Here is a 22,984-nt window from a genome sequence, read left to right as displayed (position 1 = left end):
TCCATGGACAGACAGTCCATTCTCAAAAGGCTCGAGCGACTAGAAGATGTGGTCTATAACCAGTTAAATGGTATGTGGGCTTTAAGCATCTTTGACGTTCACAGGCATTATATAATGCATGACAGATAAGTGTTTTATGGGCATTTAGATATGATTTCATCTAGTTTCACACTTTGGATTTTACTGGGATTGTCATCCTAATGCTTTAACACATGACAAGCATTCAAGCAATAAACATGTCAAGAAGAGCAAGATAGGATTAGGTGCGCTTAATCCTAATTTGACCTATCAAAATATATCAATCAAACGGATTAAATGTAATGATTTGTTAAGCGTTATATGGTTTCATAACGTTATTGATGAACTATAAAGTGCTGTCAGAAATTAGAGAAAGGACAGTATAATAGCAATGCCTGATTGTAACAGTGTAATGCATTTGTCCGGGGTCTCTAATTTGAGGGTGTTGTTCTGAAAGTTTTGTTACATTATGAAAACAAAGTATGCATTGTCATGTCTTTCCACATGTGTATTAATTATTTGAGTCAGTTGAATTAATATCAAATTAATGTGCAATGTTACATGCTTGTTTGAATACTTGTGAACTTGTAGACATCATTTAATAAGTAGAAGAGATAGTAGGCTGTTTCCTTCTTTTTACAAGCAAAATATAATGCAAGAAATGGCAGCAGTGAATCATAATTAAAGCAATTAAATATCGCAATTGTTCTACATTTCCTATAATGTTTGAGAAACTTTGGTTGGAAAGAAAATGCATGTTCACATAAAATCAACATATTTCCACAGAATTTTACATCCTGTCATTCAACAAATTGTCATATTTTTGGCTAATTTGATCACGCTTTCGGCTGCCAATACGAATGTCAGATTTGTTTAGTACGTCTTACCATTTTTAAGTCCATTCCACAAAGTCCCAAAGATTTTACCTCAAAATCAGTGCAGAAAATAATCAGCAGCTTCTATCCGGGCCTGGAAAAAGAAATCTTGCTTCCCATGCACTCGTCCTTGCCTTAACCACACTTGTGCTCCCTCTTCTGAATTATTTTCTTAGAATATTAGAGCCCATTTCTTCAATCATTATGTTCCTACTAGACCATAGAACATTTTCATCTGGAGAACATGTGAAGGTCATAGTTCACGTGATGTGCTATCTTTCCTTTAAATGTCTGATAGAAGACCTCGCGTTCCCTGTTTGCTTTTCTTAGTGCATCTGTTTGATCTGATTGTTATTCTGTAAGACCAGCAACATTTGTGTATGAAGGGGGTCACTCTGTCAGTTTGAATTATCCTTCTTGCATTTGGAAGAAAGCCAAGAGGCACTGCTTCACAAAAAGCTCTCTAATGTGCCCTACTGATTGAGAGGGCTTTCATTCTGCACAAGAGCCACCACATATTTCCCCCGGAGGCTTTTCCACTCTGTAGAATTCATCAGTCTGTCACAAATCTTCTTGATGTTGGGGGCCGTTATAAATTTTATTTCGGCACATATTTATCTGATGCACATGAAACTTATGCAATAGTGCGAGGCACTCGCCAATTGTATGTGATATTGAGACTGGAATTGGTTTTCCCTTGAGGTTTTCACATTTCTATTGCCGTTTTTGCTTCCAATGGTGATTTGAGGTAATTGTCCATTTTTCAGTTGTTTATTGTCCTGAGAATGAGACCCAGAGGATTATGCCAAGGCCCAATTGCATTTCTAGGACACAGCAAGTTTTACAAGAAAGCAGTAATTGTTTGGTTGTTGATGGTGCCCTCGTCCCTTGAAAGATCATAGCAAATATGCTGTGAATGTTTGTATGACCATTACTTTGATTAATAATTTCCCAGAGAACATATAAAACATTATCACACACAATGATTCTGGTTGGAGATGGACAGAAGAGGGGACATCAGTGGTGGGCCTGGCAAAATTGCAGTTCAACTTGACAGCCAGTGATCACTATGCATTGTATTGCATGCAGTATATACAAGAAGGTGTGACCTGACTGAATGGACAATATTTAGACATGAATGGATGATCTTTACCACATCGTTTTAGACAAAAACTTGTTTTAACCTACAGTAATCATTAAAGTAAATAAACAAACAAACAAACTTTTTATTTTTTAAATTACAAGCACATTCCACCCTAGCTTGAATTGGCATGATGTCTGTGTATACATGCAATTTAAATGTCATTTAGAATTTAGATTTTTTTTTTAAATATAAAAATAAATATTCTTATATAGTCTCTCGTTTACTGTGGATTTACAGACAAGTTCATGGCCAGTTTGTACATGTGATGAGTTTGAGTATAGTTGAAAATTTGTTGAAAATGTACTCGCCCTCAGGCCATCCAAAATGTAGATGAGTTTGTTTCTTCATTGGAACAGATTTGAATAAATTTAGCATTACATCACTTGCTTACCAGTGGATCCTCTTTAGTAAATGGGTGCCATCAGAATGAGAGTCCAAACAGCTGATAAAAACATCACAATAATCCACACCACTCCTATCTGTGCATATTTCTCAGCCGGAAGCAACACTTTGAAGTTAATAATGTATTGAAGGATTTGTTTATTATAAACACAACTTTTCACTTAAGAAGAAGTTAATTGATGGACAGGAGTGGTGTGGATTACCTGTGGATTATTGTGATGTTTTTATCAGCTGTTTGGACTCTCATTCTGACGGCACCCATTCACTGCAGAGGATCCATTGGTGAGTCACAGGAGTCAAATTAATTTTCAATGTACAAAGCTACACAGTACAGTAAACTACGACAGCATGGATTAAGGTAATCAGTGCAGGAAGTGTAATGCCATTTACCATTTGGACAAACGTAACAAGTGCATTTAACAGTGAAAAGCAAAGTGCAAAAAGCCATTCAGGGACAGACAGTGGGTAATCTCTGACACAGTTGTTTAGAGATGCTGGATTATTGTGAAAAGACCCTTTATCTGAATGCTATTAAAAATGCAGAGCTATGAGAATGTGCAATTAGCCCCCTGATTAGGCAGCAGATCTACCGTGAGCATTATTGTTAAAGTGTGCTTAGTTTCTACAGCTGTAGTTCGGTTTATCGCCGCAAACACAGATACAGTAGACTGAACAGATTCCTACCTTGGAAGTGATGTAAACAGAGAAGACTACATTACCAATCAAAACATTGGGTTAGGATAAGATTTTTTAATGTTTTTAAAAGAAGTCTCTTCTGCTCACCAAGGCTGCATTTATTTGATCAAAAATAAAGTAAAAACAGTAATATTGTGCAATATTATTACCGTAAACATGTTTTTTCTTTGAATACATTTTCCTTTAATTTTCAGCATCATTACTCCAGTCTTCAGTGTCACATCATTCTTCAGAAATCATTGTAATATATCAATTTGGTGCCCAAGAAACATTTCTTATTATTATCAATGTTGAAAACAGTTGTGCTGCTTAATTTTGTGGAAACTTTTTCTTTTGAACTATCTATTTTTTAGAACAGCATTTATTTGACAATAGAAGTATTTATGTATTTATGTAAATATTAATAGTAATGTGCTATTACTTTCACTTTTGATCAGTTTAATGCATCCTAGCTGAATAAAAGTATTTATTTCTTTAAAAAAACTTACTGACCCAAAACTGAATGGTTTTCAAAACTTTTGATGCTAAAGATTCCCAAATATGATGTAATAAATGTATAAATGTGATATTATAAAGACAGCACACTGTTTGCTAAATTACATCATTGACTTTTAAAAAGTTTCTACATTTTTTGAAATAGGTTTAAAATTTCTGTCTAATTTACTGACCCACGTTTTAAACCTGTGTGACTTTCACGAATGAAAATGCTCCGTAATGTTTTTTTTTTTTTTTTTTTTTTCGTGAACACCAATTGGGTCCAATATTGTTCCTAACGTGTCGTCTTTTATGTTCTTCAGAAAACAAGAAATGACACAAGGTGAGTAAATGTGGACATAATTGTCCTTTTGGTTTAACTTTTAAATGAAAAAACAAAACAAAACAAAAAAACGTTCATTTGCAAAATGTGTAAATGAAGTAAAAAAAAATCACATCACGTCAGTGTGCCTCACAGCAAACGCACATGGCACTTAGATGAAGCTTCAATGTAGTGTTCAAAGACAAGTTTAGGCAGTATATATTTGGCTTATCACACCATGCAGGAACCCCCTGTAGGGTTGAGGCTGTGTGGGTGTCCCGTTTGCCATACATCTATAAAAAGTACAACCGCCCCGACATTGTTCTGATACAGTGTGCTGGTACTATAGATAATGTAATTTCTCTGGCTCTAGTCATTTAGAGGAATAAATGAAATTCAGTGGAATTTGAAATGGCAATATCAATAATTGCTCCCAAATTAATGTATTACATAATTGGCACTGTATTGAAATACATTTTTTAAATATTTTTCATAATTTCTAGGTTCCAACTCAGATATTTTGATTGTCTTGTCTTACTTTATGCATTTTGGTTATAAATCTGGCTTCTGAGTAGTGCTGGGCGGTATACCGGTTCAGTATACCGAATACCGGTGTTTATTTTTGTTATGATATGAATTTTTAAAATACCGCAATACTGGTGTATGTCGTTTAAACAACGTGCGGAACGCGTCACTGTTTGAAAGAAGTCCCTTTTCACTGTTGGAATTATAAATATGAGCGTAGTTCGTCTGTTAATATCACATGCACTTTTTTGTTTATTGTATTTTTTTAGTTTGTTACTCAGATGCAGGCAGTGCGCTGCATGAGACAAAAAAGTAATATAGCCAAAACAACCGCATAGCCGCTCTTTATTGTAGATGCATGTTGATTTTATCAGACGATGCCGCGATTATAAATGAGAGTGACTCCTGGTTAACATGTATTAAAAGGAGTCGTGTTTAGTCACTATTTAGTGTGGTATTTTTTGACAATATTCACTTATCATGACAGTAAAATAGGGCATTCTAAGTCAATATACTGCAGTATTTCCTCTCTCAATCAGTAGAAAATATGGTTAACACCCGGTCATGCATGAAAAAAAAATACTGTCATGTACCGTGAAACCGGTATAATTAAAAAAAATACTGTGATATACATTTTTGGTCATACCGCCCATCACTACTTCTGAGTAGGTATTTCACTACCATCGATGCTTTATGGCCCAGCACATTTTAGTGTCTGATGCATTCACAGTGGACTCTAAGGGGACTGTCCAATCCTGCCATTCAGTCCCCTTAACCACATTTTCCTCATGAATATTTATGCTGCACTAGCATCAGTTTTGACACGCATTTTTGTATTCATTCAGCCCCTAAATCACCTCAGAAAGGAGTATCTCTTATCCCACAATTCATAGAAGGTCAGTAAGAACATTTATTTTCTTTTCAAATCGGGTTACATCATTTAAAGCAATTCTGAGTGAAGTGCAGCGGGCCTGAATGCTGTCAGAGCACTTTACGAGAAAGTAGGAGATAAACATGACTCGTAGGATCACGGCTAGATCAGGAACGGATGGCTGAAAGACCTTCACAAACACAGAGCGGATTAAACCGCATTGGTCGAGGCAGTGGCTGAAGGGGTCGTGACCTGTGTCGGTTGTTGATGTTGTTTATAGTACATTGTTCACAAACAACGTGCATGCATGGTAAAAGGTGTTTTTATAGTGTTTTGTTCAGACAGGTTTAGAAATTGTATTATAATTAAATGGATATGACCGAATGTGAAAATGTCACCCCCCCCAAAAAAAAACTTTACATTATATTATATTAAATGTTACAGTGTTTTTTTTTATATTGTTGAAAACCATATATAATTAACGTAATATATTATTGTTTTAATATCATTTTTTATAGATTTGTTTATAATAAATGATCTTTGACAGCTATGAGATTAAACGGAGAGAAAAATGTTCTGATGTTTCCCAGTTCCCAGATTTAAACTTAAACTTAAACTGCCGACTTAGTTAAGTCTTGTGAGCTATAAAACAGTAACCTCGAAGTTCCTCTGGGCTTGGATCTGTATCTTGGCTTTCAGGATGGTAATAGCTTCTCATGAGTGAAGTATTCATGTTTTTGAACTGCCTAAGTACACATGCACAGAATGCGCTTCTAAAAGAAAGTGAGCTATCTGAATTGAAGCTATCTGTCAAGAAATTCAAAGCTTTTGCACAAAGTAGCTAACAGGATGTATTCATAAGCCGTTTCTCAAAGACAGACTGCCGAGCAGCCTGTTAAAATAATGAGTCTGGAAAGCCCAGTCCATTACTGTAAGAGAGAGAATGTCACAGAGAGAGAGAGAGTTACTCTGTCCCTCTAATCAGAGATCATGAATTTTAGACACACATCCTTCACTTTTTCAGAAAAAAATGTGTCCTATATTTTTAGCAGACAAAGTACAAATTTTGAGACCTAACTATAAATTATTTTTTACTTTGTTAATATGAGCAACTGTGTTTTTATTGACTGCATGAAGCAGAAAGGAAGGGAGCAAACTTACAATTCCAGTGCTGATGTATAACAGAAAGTTAGGTCAGGGCATTTTTTTTTTTTAAATTAACATCTGATGCATGAATGACAGGGAAAAGAACTGTTATTCAAAACAATAATAATGATAATTCCCATTTTCTTTCTTTTTATTAAAATTGTGTATTTTGAATTACTTGTCTTGCCATTGCTATAGAACATTTTCAATCAGCCATGTTGAATTAATATTTTAATCAAAAGCAACATTTCATATAAAGAAGGAAGTCATATAGAATCATGTGAAATGTAAAAGGTCATCATTAAAGGTGAGTTGAATGAATGATGATGCATCAGAGAGTTACAATATCTCTTAGGATTTAGTTTACGTCGCAGCCAGACAAAACCATGATTTAAACATGACATAAATTTGTATATTTCTAAGGGCAGACCAAATTATCAGTTTTTTACTCAATTTTTTCCACATAAGAAGTCTGTAAATTGTATATGTCCTAAAATAAATATACATTTTATTTTATTATTTTAGATTATTATTTTATTTTATTTTTTGTATACTATTTTATTTCTCTTAGGAATAGTATGCAGATGACCTTAAAGCTAACAGATATTTTAATATAATATAATGGGATCTTTAAGAGGTGTTCACTTTGAATTGTGATTGTGTGCAGATCTGCGACATCATTAAACAATGTTACTTGGTTGTTGCTTTTTTTAGTGACCTACATTTCATAAATTGATGTATTTATGTCAATCTTCATGTAGAGCAGTGCTAATGATTTAGAAGCAGCTGCTGATTAGTTTCTAGACTTCATGTTTATCTTATTACTGGGGATTTGTAATCTAGAAGCTTCCAAATCACCAGTCTCTATCATGCTCTTTTCATTTGGAGGTTGAAATAATGGCAAGAGTACTGTAGATTTTCTTTTAAAGGGAAGAAAAAAGAGTAATTGCTCATCCACAAACAGAGCCTGTTTCCTTTGGTGTTTGTAACTTAATTTAGCTAGTTAGTTTGGAGGTTGAAAATCCCTAAATCTACTTTCATACACTCTTAAAAAGAAAGGTTCCAAAAGTTTTTTGGTTGCCCAAAGAACCTTTTTTGCTTGCCCAAAGAACATTTCTTTAAAATAAACTACTTTTTTTTTTTTTTTTTGAAGGACATTTAAATCATCTAAATAACCATTTTCTACTATAAAGAACCTTTTGTGCATGGAATGGTTCCAAAAGGTTCTCCGTGGAATCATCTTTGCCAATAAAGATACTTTTGTTTTTAAGATTGTAGAGGCATTTGTTATATTGCCAGCCCTGCTTAAACCAGACGTTTTTTTTTTTTAGTTGGTTTAAGATGGTTTAGATGGTCTCCCAGCCTGGATAAATTGGTGTTCAGATGGTCTAGATCAGGGGTGTCCACTGTGCTGCAGAGTTTAAGCTGTGTTCACGTCATATCGTAATTATATTATAATTTCGAGATAATAACACTCAGAGTCAGACTTGGAATTATGCATCTATGTGGCAACACTATCAATGCCAAAGCATTCACATACACATAGAACTTGTAATTACAACTTACAGATGACTTAGACCATGTGACCGCTGAACCACCTGACTGCTGCAGATTCTTTTAGGTGCTTCTTAGGCATTGATGGTACCATAGAAACACAGAATTCTGAGTCTGAGGACTTGGACAGCTCCAACTAGAACATCATGTGTTATCTCCAAATTACGGTAATTATGACATGGCGTGAACCCCAATGAAACCCACCTGAACCAGAGTTTAGCTCCAGCTCGAATGCACTTGCCAGGAAGTTTGTAGTTGTGGCTTAATTTCGTAGTCTGCGTCCTCTGGAGGTTGCATTATACTCGCCGTGTACGTCATCGAGGATGTCTCATTTTAGAAAAGTAGCCAATATAAAATGTGCTGTTAGTTCATTTGAGGCATACATTAGTCATTTAGTGTTAATTCTGTTAACAAAAACTATGATGAAAAATGTATGTTGACTAAAACGAGACAATGATGAGACAAAAATTAGGTCAATGGACGATAACTGTGACTATATTAACATGCAATATCGTTGACGATAAAAGACGAGACTAAAATGTATTTAAAAAAATAAAAATCTCTTTTTATTTTCGTCAAAAAAAAGGAGACAAAATATTATTGTGGACTGCTGTACTTACCTCTACTATGCCAGCTTTTTTGTGTGCGGTTGCCAGATATCAAGAGTTCAAATCCCCAAATCAGAGCTTCTCTGTTTAAAGGATCCATTTTCTGCACATTGTTTTTAGCGCACATGCTCGCTCTTCATTACGAAAGCGCCGACAATGATCTGAAAACAAAGACAAACAAGTAAGCTGAAGTTAAGCGATCTCCATGTCAGATATTCAGCCAGTCTGTGTTCTGTCATGAGATCTCGACTATATTGTTTGCGATTGTGGTTGCTGAATAAATACACTTACTCAACCGCTGTTGTTTTAATAGAGAAACATTATTGCAATTTGGAATCATTGGAATTAGGCTTCTATTAGGAATTTCGCTCTTGTAATATTTTTTGTTTGATTTACCAGTTTTCATAATATATACAGAGAGAGTGCATAAGTCTTTGATATTAATTAACAAATGCAATCTCCAAAGGACGCGCCCTTCGAAATGAGACACAACAACCACAAACTTCCATGCAAGCTGGTTGGAGTTAAACTCTGCAGAACATCAGCCCATCAGAAGCATGACTGGACATCTTTGGTTTAGAAAACCCAGCCAAGTTGGTTTTCAGCTGGCTTAGTTGGTTGGCCAGCACTTGACAATTGGCCAAAACCCTCTAAACCAGCTTAGACTGTTTTGTTTTTTTGTTATATCATGAGATTGTTGGAGAAAATGTTATTTGATAACTTTTCGAACTGTATGTTCATGAAAATGATATGATGTTTCTCCTCAACATTTTGTGTTGTATTAGCAGAATGCTGCATTAAGTCAGTGTGATATGCAGTTTCTCTCTGCCATAGACAGCTGGCTTTTAGGGATTAGTGTCAAAATGCCAGGCCTCTATGTAATAGAATTCTCTCAAAACAGCCAACAGAGGCAGCCTTCGAGACAATGGCAATAACAATGACAGTGAAAGAGACACAAACCCTCACAGAGAGACATTACCATTTCAGCTCCAGCTTGCGAGAAAACCTCATGATCCAAGAACTCAGCCTCCAAGACAAGTCAACACTCTGGGAGGTCACGACTGCCAGGAGGAGAGGTGCTTTATGTAGATCAGCTGAGACGGAGCCGTTTGTGGTGCAAGTCTGGTTTATAGGGTTGAGGGTGGAATAGGCTTTAAAGGAACACTCCACTATTTTTGAAAATAGGCTAATTTTCCAACTCCTCTAGAGTTAAACAGTTGAGTTTTACCGTTTTCGAATCCATTCAGCCGATCTCCGGGTCTGGCGGTAGCACTTTTAGCTGTAGCTTAGCATAGATCATTGAATCTGATTAGACCGTTAGCATCTCGCTCAAAAATGACCAAAGAGTTTCTATATTTTTCCTATTTAAAACTTGAGTTTTAAGATATAACGCAATGATATTACGCAGCACCTGAAAATAGGCTAACTTCCGCCAACATAACCAACGTGACCACCTGCTTGCACAGGGAGCGTGCTGGAGACTATTTTCAGGTGCTGCGTAATATCATCTCAACTTTTCATTTTCCGATTTTCCGTCGGTCTTAGTACACGATGTAACTTCAGAAGAGTCAAGTTTTAAATAGGAAAAATATAGAAACTCTTTGGTCATTTTTGAGCGAGATGCTAACGGTCTAATCAGATTCAATGATCTATGCTAAGCTACAGCTAAAAGTGCTACCGCCAGACCCGGCGATCGGCTGAATGGATTCGAATAGTGGAGTGTTCCTTTAATGCTGCACCAACTGCTGTTTGTGGAACCGACCGGTTTAGATTCCAAGACACAATTTCTACGTTCGGTTGCAAAGCATGGTTACCCCCCAGAGCAGTACTATCCAAGCAGACCTTCTCAACATATAAATTCTAATGATGTTTGTGAAAGGATAACCTCACGATCAAAGAAGCTCTTTGCCTGGTGGACTGGATTTCAACTGTGTGGTCTTGGGAAACATGGACATTCGGAGTCATGATGAGAGAGATTCATGAAATATAATTTCCTGAGCACAATAAAAATGAAATGTTTTAGTATAATTATAAACTATGATTACTATATTTTTCAAAATTTATATTTAACTCATTTTGAATATTTTTAGTAATAAAGTAATTTTAGTACTTAAACTTATTTGCTTCCCAAGAAAACATTTCTAATTTTCATCTAGTTTTTTTTATCTAACGTTATTTGTAATAAAACAGCATTTTTGCAATATGTTATGTGACGAAAATTGCTTTTAATAGTTTTGATTGCTGCTAAAACTTTTCTGAATATTTCACTGATTACGTAATGTATTTTTTTTTTATGCATTATTTTGGGTAGTTCTAAACTGCATTTACTGTATGTATTATATACACACTGTCTTTGAGAATACATTTATTGCATATTGCTTTTAAAAATATGACAACAAAAGCATAACGATAAGACTCAGATGTTATTATATAAATGTCTAATAATAATATTGATTAGCTAAAAAATATCGGCCAAGTATTAGATAACTGTAGGCTGGTTGCCAAGCTGAGTATTAACATTAATATAGAATGTACAGTCGTATACATGCTTTGCTTGGCATCTTCAAACATGCCACATTTGAACTATTATTAAATCATTTTTTAATGCAGGTTGCTATTCTGAAGTGCAATTGCACAGTTTAGGAAAAGAGCAAGTAAAATATAATCAACTACAAGGTATTTCTGTCTTTTAATGCAGAATCATCTTAGAAACATGTGATAAAAGCTTTTGTAATTCAAGGCTTTAAAATGAACATCCTTGGATCATGCACTTATTTCAGAAACGTGATAGAAATTTTATGTAGTCATTAATAATGCAGTGAAACACATCATTTTGCTCTTTTAAATGTCAAAATGAAACAGCATCTCTAATAAGTCTGTTACACTTGTTTCATCTCTTTTAAAGAGCACAGCAAAGGCTTGAATCCTGGCTTTCAAATAACGTCAATTATTCTGACCAAAAACTTCAGCAGTTCACGAATATTGAACGGAAAGACTAATGATTGTAATTAAGAACAACCATATGGCGCTCACTATCGGATATAGTGGATTTATTATTTTTTGTCATATTCTTTGGGTGTCAAACTGCACAGCATTTGATGTGCCGGAAACAACCCCTGCATCAGTCCCATTCTAATTAGCATACAGCCAGTGAACAGATTAGACGTTTTAGGTGTATTTCCAAAGGGAAAGAAGTCTAACTCTGTACTGACAACCCTTTAAACACAGTTCACTTGCTTTCCACCTTTTCCCCCCGGGAGGTCTGTATGAAAGAGGTGACAAAAGGCGAAGGTGGAGTAATGGTGTCCAACATCCAATTATCGCTCTGTACTCTTGTTCAGCAGTTTTGATTTGCGTGTCACCGGTGGGTTCTCCCGCATGAACCCAGTTTCGCTTCACCATTCTTATGGGATATCCTGACCTTTGTCATGTTAACCGAAGTCAAACCTGTTTTTCCCCACATTGCTTGGCAGGTCTATCCAAGCCCATGGGTCTGGTGGAGGGTCCTGGAGGTCTGGGAGAGGGCGGTGCAGCTGCCACGTTGGGGGAGGACAGCCGAGAGAGCGAAGGAAGGTACGAGGAGTACGGCTACAACGCCCAGCTGAGCGACCGCATCTCCTTGGACAGGAACATTCCGGACTACAGGCCCAAAAAGTGAGTGTGCTGCAGTGACTTTAAACACAGAACATGCCCATGGAGGTTGAGATAAGAATAGACGTTGAGCCGCAGTGTGCGAAGGCATTTGTTCTAGTCTGTCTCACACTCCTATTTAAAACAAGCTGCAATTTAACTTCTGTCTGATGCATTTGGTTTCTGCCAGTCTTATCTTTATATCATCATCTCATCTCATCTCTCATCTCATCTCATCTCTCATCTCATCTCATCTCTCATCTCTCATCTCTCATCTCACATCTCACATCTCATCTCATCTCATCTCATCTCATCTCATCTCATATTATTGCATCCATGAACATATGCAGTTTAATTTTTGTTAAAGTTTTAGTAATTTTGTTGTATGTTATCATTATTTTTATTAAGTTGATGTGTTTTTTAATGTTTATATAGTGTTTAGTAATTATTATTTCAGTTTTAATTTGAGTTATACATAAAGTTAGGTTGATGTTTTTATTTCTGCCTGATGCATTTGGCTTTTGCCAGTGTTCTATTCTATTCTATTCTCCAGTGTTCTATTCTATTCTATTCTATTCTATTCTATTCTATTCTATTCTATTCTATTCTATATTATCTGTTTTAATAAAAATTTTTGTTAAAGTTTTAGTAATTTTGAGTTTTTGCCATTTTTATTAAGTTTTGTTTTTGTTTATATAATTTATTTTTATATAAATGTTTATATATTTATTTTTTTTGTTTGTTATATGATTATTATTTATTATTCTATTTTTTATATTTTGTTTATTTCAGTTTCAGTTTTATGCATCAAGTTAGACTAAATGTTAATATTGTATTTTATGTAAACAATTTAAATGTTTTATGTTATTTTAGTAACCTCCCTTTTTTAATTTCAAGTAACAATTTTTAAATGCCTTTTGTTTTAGTTAAATATAAGAACCCTGTGTTCTACAATGAAAGTTTAACTTTCATTTTATGAATAAAAAACAGCGTCTTTTACCATGTTCAACAGAAAAAAAGAAACATATAGAACAAAATAAGTGTAAATCATGACTGAAGTTTCATTTTGGGGTGAACAATTAGGAAACTGTTCACAAGATATTTGAAAACATTCACTGTGTTCTTTGATATTTTCTGGAGGAAAAAGAACATTTGGTGTGGTACGCAACAAGTTGCGACCTTATTTGCTACTTTGATTTGTCCTGCCATAAATGTCATGGCCCTTTAAAACCAACTACACTGCAGGGTTGATTTTCAGAAGGCGTTATACAAAGGAAATGGGTTTATAAATAGCCCAGTGGCTGAATCACTTCCCACATGTTAGCATTACAATGCCCTTCAGGAGAGAATCACATTAATAGAGTCAATAGCTAGCAGTGAAAAAGCATTGTGTTTTGAAAATATTACTATGTGGAATAGTATCCCGGCCCACTAGGATAGTGTTAATGGTAGGAATGTTAATAATGCAGCAACAGTGCAGGGGTATTTTATATGGGGGGAAACAACCTTAGAAACAGCACTGGAATATTAATGGTCATTCATAATAAGTTATTCTTATTAATTGTTAATAAGATTATTATAATAATAATTAATAATTGTTCATTCTTATTAACTGGTGATATTTAGAACATAACCCAAAGCACAGATCCAGTGATTGAGACGAGATAACCTTATCCAGCTTTTCTTTTGAAACTTAGTGTGGTTTGTTGTGGTTAATGGTGGTCAACTACCAAAAAACTAAAGCTAAAATGTGAACTTTTAAAAAATATACTGGACAAAACTTACTTTTTTTCACACTGATGGGTCTAATTTTAGGCCATTGCAGATGACGGAGGTTGTCTTGCAGTTGCTATCCTGAAGCCTCTTGAAGTTGTTGTGATTCAAACTGTGTGTAAATCACGATTCATTGTGTGCATTCATCTTGGCAGTAATGCTTCCGCTTGCATCCCTGATAAACACAATCATTCACGCTCCTGTACACAAACATGTGTTACCTAAGATACTGTATCTCCGTGTAACTTGCACAATCCAAGGCATCACAAATCTGACTCTCATGCTGCATGAGGGGAAGGTCCTGTTATACGCCTTTTATATGGAAACATAATTGCAATGATTTCTTTAACACGTAGGTAGAACAGGGTAGAATCACGGTAAATAATTCATAGACTCCTTGTTTGGTAAGAAACATGAAAAATTAAACTGAACATGTCTGCTCACAGTCCTCACTGTCACAGTTTTGCATTTAACACTGTAAAATGTGTTTGCCTCATCTCTTGTGCAGTGCTAAAATACATATACACTACCGATTGAAAGTTGGTAGGATTTTTTCAATGTTTTATCTCTTATGCTTAAGGCTGCATTTATTTGATCAAAAATACAGTAAAAACTGTAATGTAGTGAAATATTATTACATTTAACTGTTTTATGTTTTAATCTTTTTAAATGTAATTTATTTCTGTGATGCAAAGCTGAATTTTCAGCATCATTATACTGCAGTCTTCAGTGTCACATGATCTTCAGAAATCATTCTAATATGCTGATTTGCTGCTCAAGAAACATTTCTGATTATTTTCCGTGTTGAGAACTGTTTAATATACCTATTTTCTTTTTTAGTATGTTTTAAAATGTAATTTATTCCTGTGATGCCAAAGCTGATTTTTTAGCAGTGATGCTGAATATTTTTTGTGGATTTTTTGTTGTTGTTGTTTCTGGATTTGTTGATGAATAGAAAGTTCACAGAATTTTTTGAAATGGAAATCGTTTGTAACATTATACATGTCTTTACTGTCACTTTTGATCAATTACTTACAAAGTACTTACTGTCCACAAAAAGATCAGAAAAGGGGAAATACATTTTTCTTTATTGTTGAATTCCACATATTTCCTGAACAGGAGGCAACAATGTCTAACATGAAACTATGAATTGCTTACAAAATAAGAATTTATTCTTTTAGATGTTACTGCCCCATAACAAATGATAGTAGATATTTTGAATTGTTAATATAAATGATCTGCACCAGATGAAGAACCGTTGATTTGAAACAATACCTCGCTTGGGAGAATTGAAATTGTGGCTGTTTGTTTCCAAAAGTGGACATTCATTCTCATTAAATGTGTGACCAGATCCTTCTTACTAGGTGGCTTTTCCATAATAGTGGAAATCTGCTCTTCACAACTTCATTCAGTATCTTATCTGACCCAGGAGCAAACCGAAAATGAGGGAAGTACACTATACCATTCACAACTTTGTAGACAGTAAGATTTTTAATGGTTTTAATCAGCAAGGATCCAATAAATTGGTCAAAAGTGACAGCAAAGGCTTTTTAAAAAATATTTATATTTCAAATAAATGCTGTTCTTTTGAACTTTCTACTCACCAAAGAATCCTGAAAAAGGTATTTCCATAAAAATATTCAGCAGCATTAATAATACGAACAAGCATATGTGACCCTGGAGCACAAAACCAGTCATAAGGGTAAATGTTTTTTGAAATTGAGATTTATACATCATCTGAAAGCTGAATAAATAAGCTTCCATTGATGTATGGTTTGTTAGGCTAGGAGGACAATATTTGGCCGAGATACAACTATTTGAAAATCTGGAATCTGAGGGTGCAAAAAAATCTAAATATTGAGAAAATCATCTTTAAAGTTGTTCAAATGAAGTTCTTAGCAATGCATATTATAAATACAAAATTACATTTTTGATATATTTACGGTACAAAATTTACAAAATATCTTCATGGAACATGATCTTTACTTAATATCCTAATGATTTTTGGCATAAAAGTAGATAATTTTGACCCTTGCAATGTATTGTTGGCTATTGCTACAAATATACCCCAGCGACTTAAGACTGCTTTTGTGCTCCAGGGTCACATATTAGAATGATTTCTGTAGGATCATGTGACACTGAAGACTGGAGTAATGATGCTGAGAATTCAGCTTTGCATCACATGAATTAATTACATTTTAAAGTATATTAAAATAGAAAACAGATGTTTAAATTTGTAATAATATTTTACAATACTACTGTTTTTACTGTATCTTTAATCAAATACATCCTAATAAAAAGTATTATATTTAAAATCCATTTATTTCATACTAAGTACAGTTCAGATCTATTAACATATTTACTGACATATCACTCAAGACTTTACTGATATAAAAATTATAATTAAACTTTGTTTGGAGTAAAGGGGTCCTATTATGCTCTTTTACAAAGTCTTGATTTTGTTTTGGGGGCGTACTAGAACATGCTCTCATGTAAAAACTATAATTAAACTTTGTTTGGAGTAAAGGGGTCCTATTATGCTCTTTTACAAAGTCTTGATTTTGTTTTGGGGGCGTACTAGAACATGCTCTCATGCTTGGTGATTCGAAAAACGCATTATTTGTCACATAATTTACATTATTACAATATCTTTCTCCCCAGCCTGGCACAAACGGCTCGATTAGTTACGGGTTTGATGAAGGCCCGCCTTCCGTTTAACGAAATGTGTTGTGATTGGTTAGCTGTCCCAGTGCGTTGTGATAGGCGAACAGCTTAGACGGTGTTTCAGTACTGCCCCGCCCCTTGCCAAAGCAGCAAGTTCCGTCTGCTCCGGTATAGTTAAGGATGGCGTCAATATTGCCATATCAATTTGAGCCGGATTCAGACCCCGAGAATATTGAGCAATAGGATCGTGCAGAACCTTTGCACGCACAGACGTATTAGAGTCGTAATGTTATTGTTGTTGTTTTTAGCTAAATCACGGTTTAGATAGGATGTCAACAACCACTTCTGATGCTGATGCCCTGCAAACAGTTGTTGATGTGTTTCTTGGCTAATTGAGGAGTCATTCACCAAAGGTCTTTGGGTCTTTTTCTCCAAAGGTGCATTGATGGCCGTTTCTCTTTAATGCATGTTTAATTGCAGATCTCCGGGATACTTGCTTCTTCACTCTCTCTGGTCGAAGGCCTAATTGATGTGCTTTCTCAAACAAAGGCAGCATATTTTTATGCAGCCACAAGAAAAGTAGTCTCTTAAAAAGGTCAAGCTGACCTTAGCTCAAAGTAATTGACGCAAATTAATTCACCACCAAGCGAAGAAAACAAATCGATATAACTACATCAAGGAGCCATTTTATTATTGACTCAGGAAAGGATGGAGGAGGAAACTGCAAGGAGATTGAACATTCACAAGTGAATGAAATGAATTGGCATCAGGAAAGTGTTTACATTTCGAATCGACATACTGTATATAAAAGAATAGATGGATTGTTTTTTGTGAGCCTTTATTTAGTGGGAATGTGGGAGATCAAAAGGGTGTTGAGATCTATCAACACTCCTTCTTGTAGCGATGAGATGTTTTCATTGAAAACATGGTGAAGTGACAAGCCAAGTTATGATTTTTTTTAGCAGAGGTATATATGATCGCAATCAGCAAGTTGCTTCTAGACTGAAACCAGAATGCAGAGGCAGTGTTAGAGGTTAATGTGAAGTCTTATAGAGAGAAATGATTCAGGGAGAGGCGGAGAGAGAAGAGCGAGAGAGAGATAGGAATACATCTTAATCTGAGTGTCTGTTTCTGTCAAGCTTTGTTCCAGGTCAAATTATGATAACTGGACGGCCAGCTTTGGCTCTATTTCACATGGATGAGACCATCTCTCATCCTGCTACAGCCTGTAGCTGCCTGCCCCTGTCCAGCCGTACAAATTCAGATTTGAGCAATGGCCTAGATTGCAGGTAGTAACTAGAGCAATAAAAGTGCAAAATTACTTATGGTCGTGAAGCTAAATGAATAGCCGGCACACACTGTGTGCATGGGAAAAGCATCTCTGACATGCGCATACAGATTCTTTTGATTTGATAAGTCAACTGTAAATGAATATGAATATTAAATTAATAGTTGTTAGAGGACATAAAATAATAATTTTGTATCGTAGTGGAAATTATTTTACGGAAAAGTACTTACAGAAGTCTCTTATGCTCTGGACTGGATTTATTTAATCAAAAATACAGTAAGATTGAATGAATGAGGCATTTATATAGTGCTTTACTATGTACTACTGTACACCCAAAGTGCTTACAATCATAGGAGATGGTCTCTCAGACCACATTTAATATGAAATATTACTACAATTTAAAAAAACTGTGTTCTGTTTGAATATATTTTAAAATGTAATTTATTCCTTTGATGGCAAAGCAGCCATTACTCCAGTTTTTAGTGTCACATAATCCTTCAGAAATCATTCTAATATGCTGATTTATATCTATGTGTTATATGTGTAAAATAATGTAATATTATATGCTTGTATACATTTTTACAATTTTTAATCTTGTGTAATTTTTTGTTAATGTGAAAATGTGTAATCAAAAATAGAAAAAAAGAAACAAATCACCTTAGTGAAAAAATAAATATACTAAAATGTGTTTGAAATATATTTATTTCATGCTATGTATACTACAAATACATTTTAATATTTAAGTACTTAATACAAAATACCCTGCATTTGTACTTTTGGTATATTCAACTGGTATCCGCTAAATTTGAAGTTAATTTTGTGCTTAATGCACTTAATTATGCAGAAGTAGTGCAACTAAAGACATACTGAAATATATTTGATTGTGCTGAAGTGGAACTATTGCAAGTATACTTCAGGTACACTTTAAATATAAAGACCGATATTATTCAAAGATCATACAATCCTCATCAATAGTGACATTAAAACACGTTTTAGGCTTAAGAAATGCACAAGTAGTACTCCAAATAAAGTTTATAACTTTTATATCAGTCTCGAGTGATATGTCAGTACATATGTTAATAGATTTGAACTTTACTTGGTATGAAATAAATGGATTTTAAATATATGACTTTTTTTTTTTTTTACTAGGGTAAAGCTTCTAAGGTAAAATTATCTTTTTGAATGTTTATAAATATTACTCAAACAAGTCAAAGATTAAAAAGTGTTGACGTGACGTTGCATTGTTTTTTTGGCTGTTTTACCTGAATGCTCCTGTGATAATGCGTAGAAGGATTTACTTGGATTTATTTGATGTATTCATGCACATTTTGTGGAAAAATACTGCTGGTGACATCAGCTTTGTATTCATGGTGTTTTGCATGAGCAGTTGAGGAAGAAAAAAATAAGGGATTGGAAAAACAGCAACCTGCTGGGAAGCATAGAAAAAATGCTTTAATGGCCTGATCAATCAAACCTTCCTTATGCTGCTATGGCTGCAGAACCGCACGGTATTAGAGGACTGTTATAAATAGCTTTGAATGATATTTGCACAGCTGTCACTGTTAAAACTATCATAATATTTTGTTTTTATGCACTGGATGTTAGCCATAGCTGCATGCTTGCTTTAGCACAATCTAGCTGACATAAGCAATGCTCCATAAATATGCTTGCTTTCTTTTTTTCCCCCATGGCTTATTGCCCACGATTTAGTCCTAGAATTGATCAATTGGATATAGTTAGACTTTTCTTTAGACTGTAGTTTGGATAAAAGTGCCTGCTAAATGAGCAAATGTAATTTAAGGTGAAGTATAATCATCACTGTTTACATCAGTTTTAGTTTAATTGATTTTTTTTTTATAGTTTAATTGATTTTAGCCGTTTTAGAGGTGTATTTTTGTTTATTTTACTTAGTGCACTCATAGTTTGCATGTACTTTTATAGATCAAACTGGGATTTGAAAACGTTTTTTAACACCTAATGTGCATTGTGTTAGTAGTGTTGCATCATTACAGGCTGACTGTTCTCCACCTGCAGTTAAAACACTAAACATCACCATTATGACTCACAAAGACTACAGTATGTGGCTCTTTCACACATGTGAGTGTGTGGGTGCAAGTGTGTACTGTACTGTGCATTCACACAGGGAAAGCTCTTGCTCTAGACTGGCTGAGGAGGGGATTTTCACTGAGGGGAATAGAGCCATTAAATATTATTGACTGGCAGCAGGGGGCTCAATGAACATTATACATGTCCGAGAGAGGGAAAAAAAGTCAGATTTTTCTGTTTGATTTTTTTTTAGATTTGTCCTTTTTAGACTTGATTGTCTGTATATTTTTATATAATTCAAACGTTTTTGATGGCCTCATCGGGCCTTATTCATGATGAAACCCATAAATCCATTCTTGCATAGACTGTTGCACTGAAGCTAGCATTTTATGTAAGAATGTTTTTTTACATCGATTTACACTGGACTCATTCTGCTGATTAAGGCCCTTAGATGTTACCCAACTATAGAGTACAATTTATAGCTGATGTAAACAATGTTTGCCTAATAGGCATCTTGCTAACTTCTCTATTTTAGACTATGCCATTGAATTAGACCGCCTCCCATCCCTTCAACCGTATCCCTCCTCTCCAAATCTCCATCCTTCAAAGACAATGCAGCAAACCCCAGTGCATAGTATGACTGACAGGCAAAGGCACGACTCTAGGATTTCTGATGGGCTATAACACACCACATTCAGATCCTTTTTGCTGTTTACAGAGCCTTGGGCTAAAACAGAGACTTGTGTGATTTCTCAGGACACCTACAGTATTTCAGTGATATCTATCAGATAGGGATTTTATGCTTGTTATTCCAAAAAAGGCATTACCATATTCAGGATTCAGCATAACCAGCTAGTATTTGTGTTAGCGTGATAGTATGATTGTGTTAGACTAGGCACAGTTACTTTCTCTCCTCAAATCGTTACAGAAAATAATTTATGGAGATTATAATGAAGGAAATGTCCATGCATAAATTGCCACAGTCATTATTTTAGTGGACCATTAGTCATCTGTGATCAGTAATTGTTGTTTTGCAGGATGAATGAAAAAGGTCCTCATTATTGGGTAAGACTGAATGCTATCAGTGTACTGAATGCTTTACATATACAGATAGTTCTGCTAATAAATAAATAACTAAAATAAACGTTCACTCTATGATGGTTACATTTTGCAGTTAATCCGTGAATCACATGCGTGTCAAACCGTGGGGCCTGGATCAACTATGGATCCATTTAACCCTTAATATAAATATATAAAGGGATCATAAATATTTGTATGTAAGTAAATAAACATGTTATCTGTATCTATTGTATTCGAGTTTTTTTTTTGTTTTGTTTTTTGCTTTGTTACAGGGCTGCAGCACCCTCTTTTTGTAAACGCAGCACATTCTTTATATGATGAAATTAATACATTTAAAATCAGTAAACCTTATGTAAGGAATTGAACTGTAATGTGTTCTTACTAAAGTGTTTTCATCCTCAAATTGGGATTAGTCTGTTTTTTTTTTCTTTTCATTTTTGGATCTTGATTGAAGCACACCATGTTGTGTCTGAAATCAATGGGAGATTGAGGCACAACGCAGCACATTCTTTATATGATGAAATTAATACATTTAAAATCAGTAAACCTTATGTAAGGAATTGAACTGTAATGTGTTCTTACTAAAGTGTTTTCATCCTCAAATTGGGATTAGTCTGTTTTTTTTCTTTTCATTTTTGGATCTTGATTGAAGCACACCATGCTGTGTCTGAAATCAATGGGAGATTGAGGCACAAATGCCCATAAAATGACAAAAATGTCCTCAAAATTCAAGCTATGGGGTAAAAATGTCCCAATAATAGGTTTCTGATTTTTATATTTTGCAACATATGTTATAGTTAAAGCATTATCACACGAGCACAATTGCTATTTTCCCTAAATATCAGCTCCATTAAAAATGTGATATTGCTTTTATAGAGTAGTTCAACAAACACGAAGTTAGTAACTTACATTTTAAACAAATAGGAGTGTCTGTTTTTGCTCCTTCAATAAAAATAGTTACAATTCTGTCACAATTGTATATACTGTAACAGGTTCATTCTCCAGCTTAAAATGAGTTTTTTATGCAATATTGATGCACATATATACTTTTATTCGCGTGGTTGTATATAATTAGATTACTTATTTGTTGAGTATACCTTTTTGTGAGCAGACAACTCAATAATGTGATTGCCTAGAGAATTTTAATCTGCTAAATGCCAAACCTAGTCTCTGTAATCGTATTTTATGAAATATAACCTATTCCTGAGCCCTATAATCCTCAGCCATATTAAAAGAGCTGAGAGTAAGTCCATACGGGCAGGAGCCTCATGCTGTTTTCCCAGAGCTTTGGACGGCCGAGGGAGGGATTTCACAGTGAGATGTTGATCAAGAACGTATGGTTGCCATAGTAACCAGTCAGCATTTACAATGTGCAATAAAGGCTATGTTGGCATGCCTTAATTTTCCCCACAAGAAGAGCGGTAAATCTGGGAATGAATTTAGGGTTTTAGTGGCTTGTCAGGTTTTGTGCAACACAGTAAATATGCACACATTTATTAGTGGCAAGACAACCAATCTTTAGCTTTGAGACGTCAGGTTGTATTTTAGTTGTCTTGTACTAATATAGGAACTCCTCAAGGGGTCCTAAATGTAATGAAATGCTTTATGTTTCTAATATACTGTAGCTTTGCACCAGAATGTTCATCTCATCCCGAGCATCATTCCGGCTATAATATAATACCTCTATAAAATAAAGATATTCATGCAACACATGCAGTTGAGAGAAATCCAGAATGGTGCTTCAACAAAATCTGACTTTTCTCAGTAAGACTACAAAGGCCCATTCATATCATGGATGATAACTAACGATAACAGGATATAGTTTTAACAATCATTCTTAAAAAAAAAAAAAAAAAAAAAAAAAAAAA

General features: G+C 34.7%; 1 protein-coding gene across 1 annotated transcript in view; it reads left to right on the top strand.

Annotated features, from left to right (window-relative positions):
- Positions 1-22,984, top strand: part of galnt9 (polypeptide N-acetylgalactosaminyltransferase 9) — a 94,614-nt gene that overhangs the window by 743 nt on the left and 70,887 nt on the right. Inside the window, exons 1-2 of the mRNA XM_016444762.1 lie at positions 1-70; positions 12,109-12,289. The exon at positions 1-70 is cut by the window's left edge and continues 743 nt beyond it. Coding sequence (XP_016300248.1) covers positions 1-70; positions 12,109-12,289 — 251 coding nt within the window. The remainder of the gene's footprint in view (positions 71-12,108; positions 12,290-22,984) is intronic.

The sequence above is a fragment of the Sinocyclocheilus anshuiensis genome, unplaced genomic scaffold (assembly GCF_001515605.1).
Source record: "Sinocyclocheilus anshuiensis isolate Anshui unplaced genomic scaffold, SAMN03320099.WGS_v1.1 scaffold1136, whole genome shotgun sequence".
Lineage (NCBI taxonomy): Eukaryota > Metazoa > Chordata > Actinopteri > Cypriniformes > Cyprinidae > Sinocyclocheilus > Sinocyclocheilus anshuiensis.
This window is presented reverse-complemented; position numbering and strand designations above follow the sequence as displayed.